This window comes from Mesitornis unicolor, unplaced genomic scaffold (assembly GCF_000695765.1).
Source record: "Mesitornis unicolor isolate BGI_N332 unplaced genomic scaffold, ASM69576v1 scaffold29710, whole genome shotgun sequence".
Classification (NCBI taxonomy): Eukaryota; Metazoa; Chordata; class Aves; order Mesitornithiformes; family Mesitornithidae; genus Mesitornis; species Mesitornis unicolor.
In genome coordinates this window covers 1-548 of record NW_010158046.1, presented here as the reverse complement: position 1 = coordinate 548, position 548 = coordinate 1, and the positions used below count along the sequence as shown (strand labels likewise).

At 68.2% G+C, this 548-nt stretch overlaps 1 protein-coding gene across 1 annotated transcript; it reads right to left on the bottom strand.

Moving 5' to 3' along the window:
- Nucleotide 1: 1 nt before the first annotated feature.
- On the bottom strand, nt 2-537 carry LOC104538954 (HLA class II histocompatibility antigen, DR alpha chain-like; the record flags this gene model as incomplete). Its single annotated transcript, XM_010182347.1, has 2 exons — nt 2-126; nt 219-537. Coding segments are annotated over 2 exons (444 nt in total), but the record flags the coding sequence as incomplete, so codon positions are not given.
- Between the last annotated feature and the right edge of the window lie 11 nt (nt 538-548).

Here is a 548-nt window from a genome sequence, read left to right as displayed (position 1 = left end):
TGTTCATCTTCATGGCCTTGATGATGAGGATGGTGCCTGCCATGATGCCCACGATGCCCACGGCCAGGCCCAGGGCGCACACCAGGGTCTGGGTGCTCTCGGAGGCGGGGAGGGGCACCTGGGGCTCTGCGGAGGGGTGAGGGTGGGTGAGGACGGGGCGCTGAGCCCCCCTCCTGACCTGCAAGGGGAGGGGACCCCCGCCCAGCCCCCCCGCTCACCCCAGTGCTTCAGCAGGGCGCTGCGCAGCCCCTCGTGCTCCACGCGGCAGTCGTAGTAGTCCCCCCGCGTGGGGACGAAGGGCAGGTAGGAGAACTTGCGGAAGCTGTGGTCCTCCCGTGGGTAGAAGACGGTCTCGAGGACGCCGTCCGTCACCTCCTGCCCGTTCCTCAGCCACGCGATGGAGATCACGGACGGCCAGAACTTGTCCACGTAGCAGATCAGGACGTTGGGCTCCTCCAGCTCCACTCGGAGTCTGGGGAACACGGTCACCTCGGGTGGCACTGGGGGCAATGGGGAGGAGGAGGGGTCGGTGCTGCCCCAGAACCCGG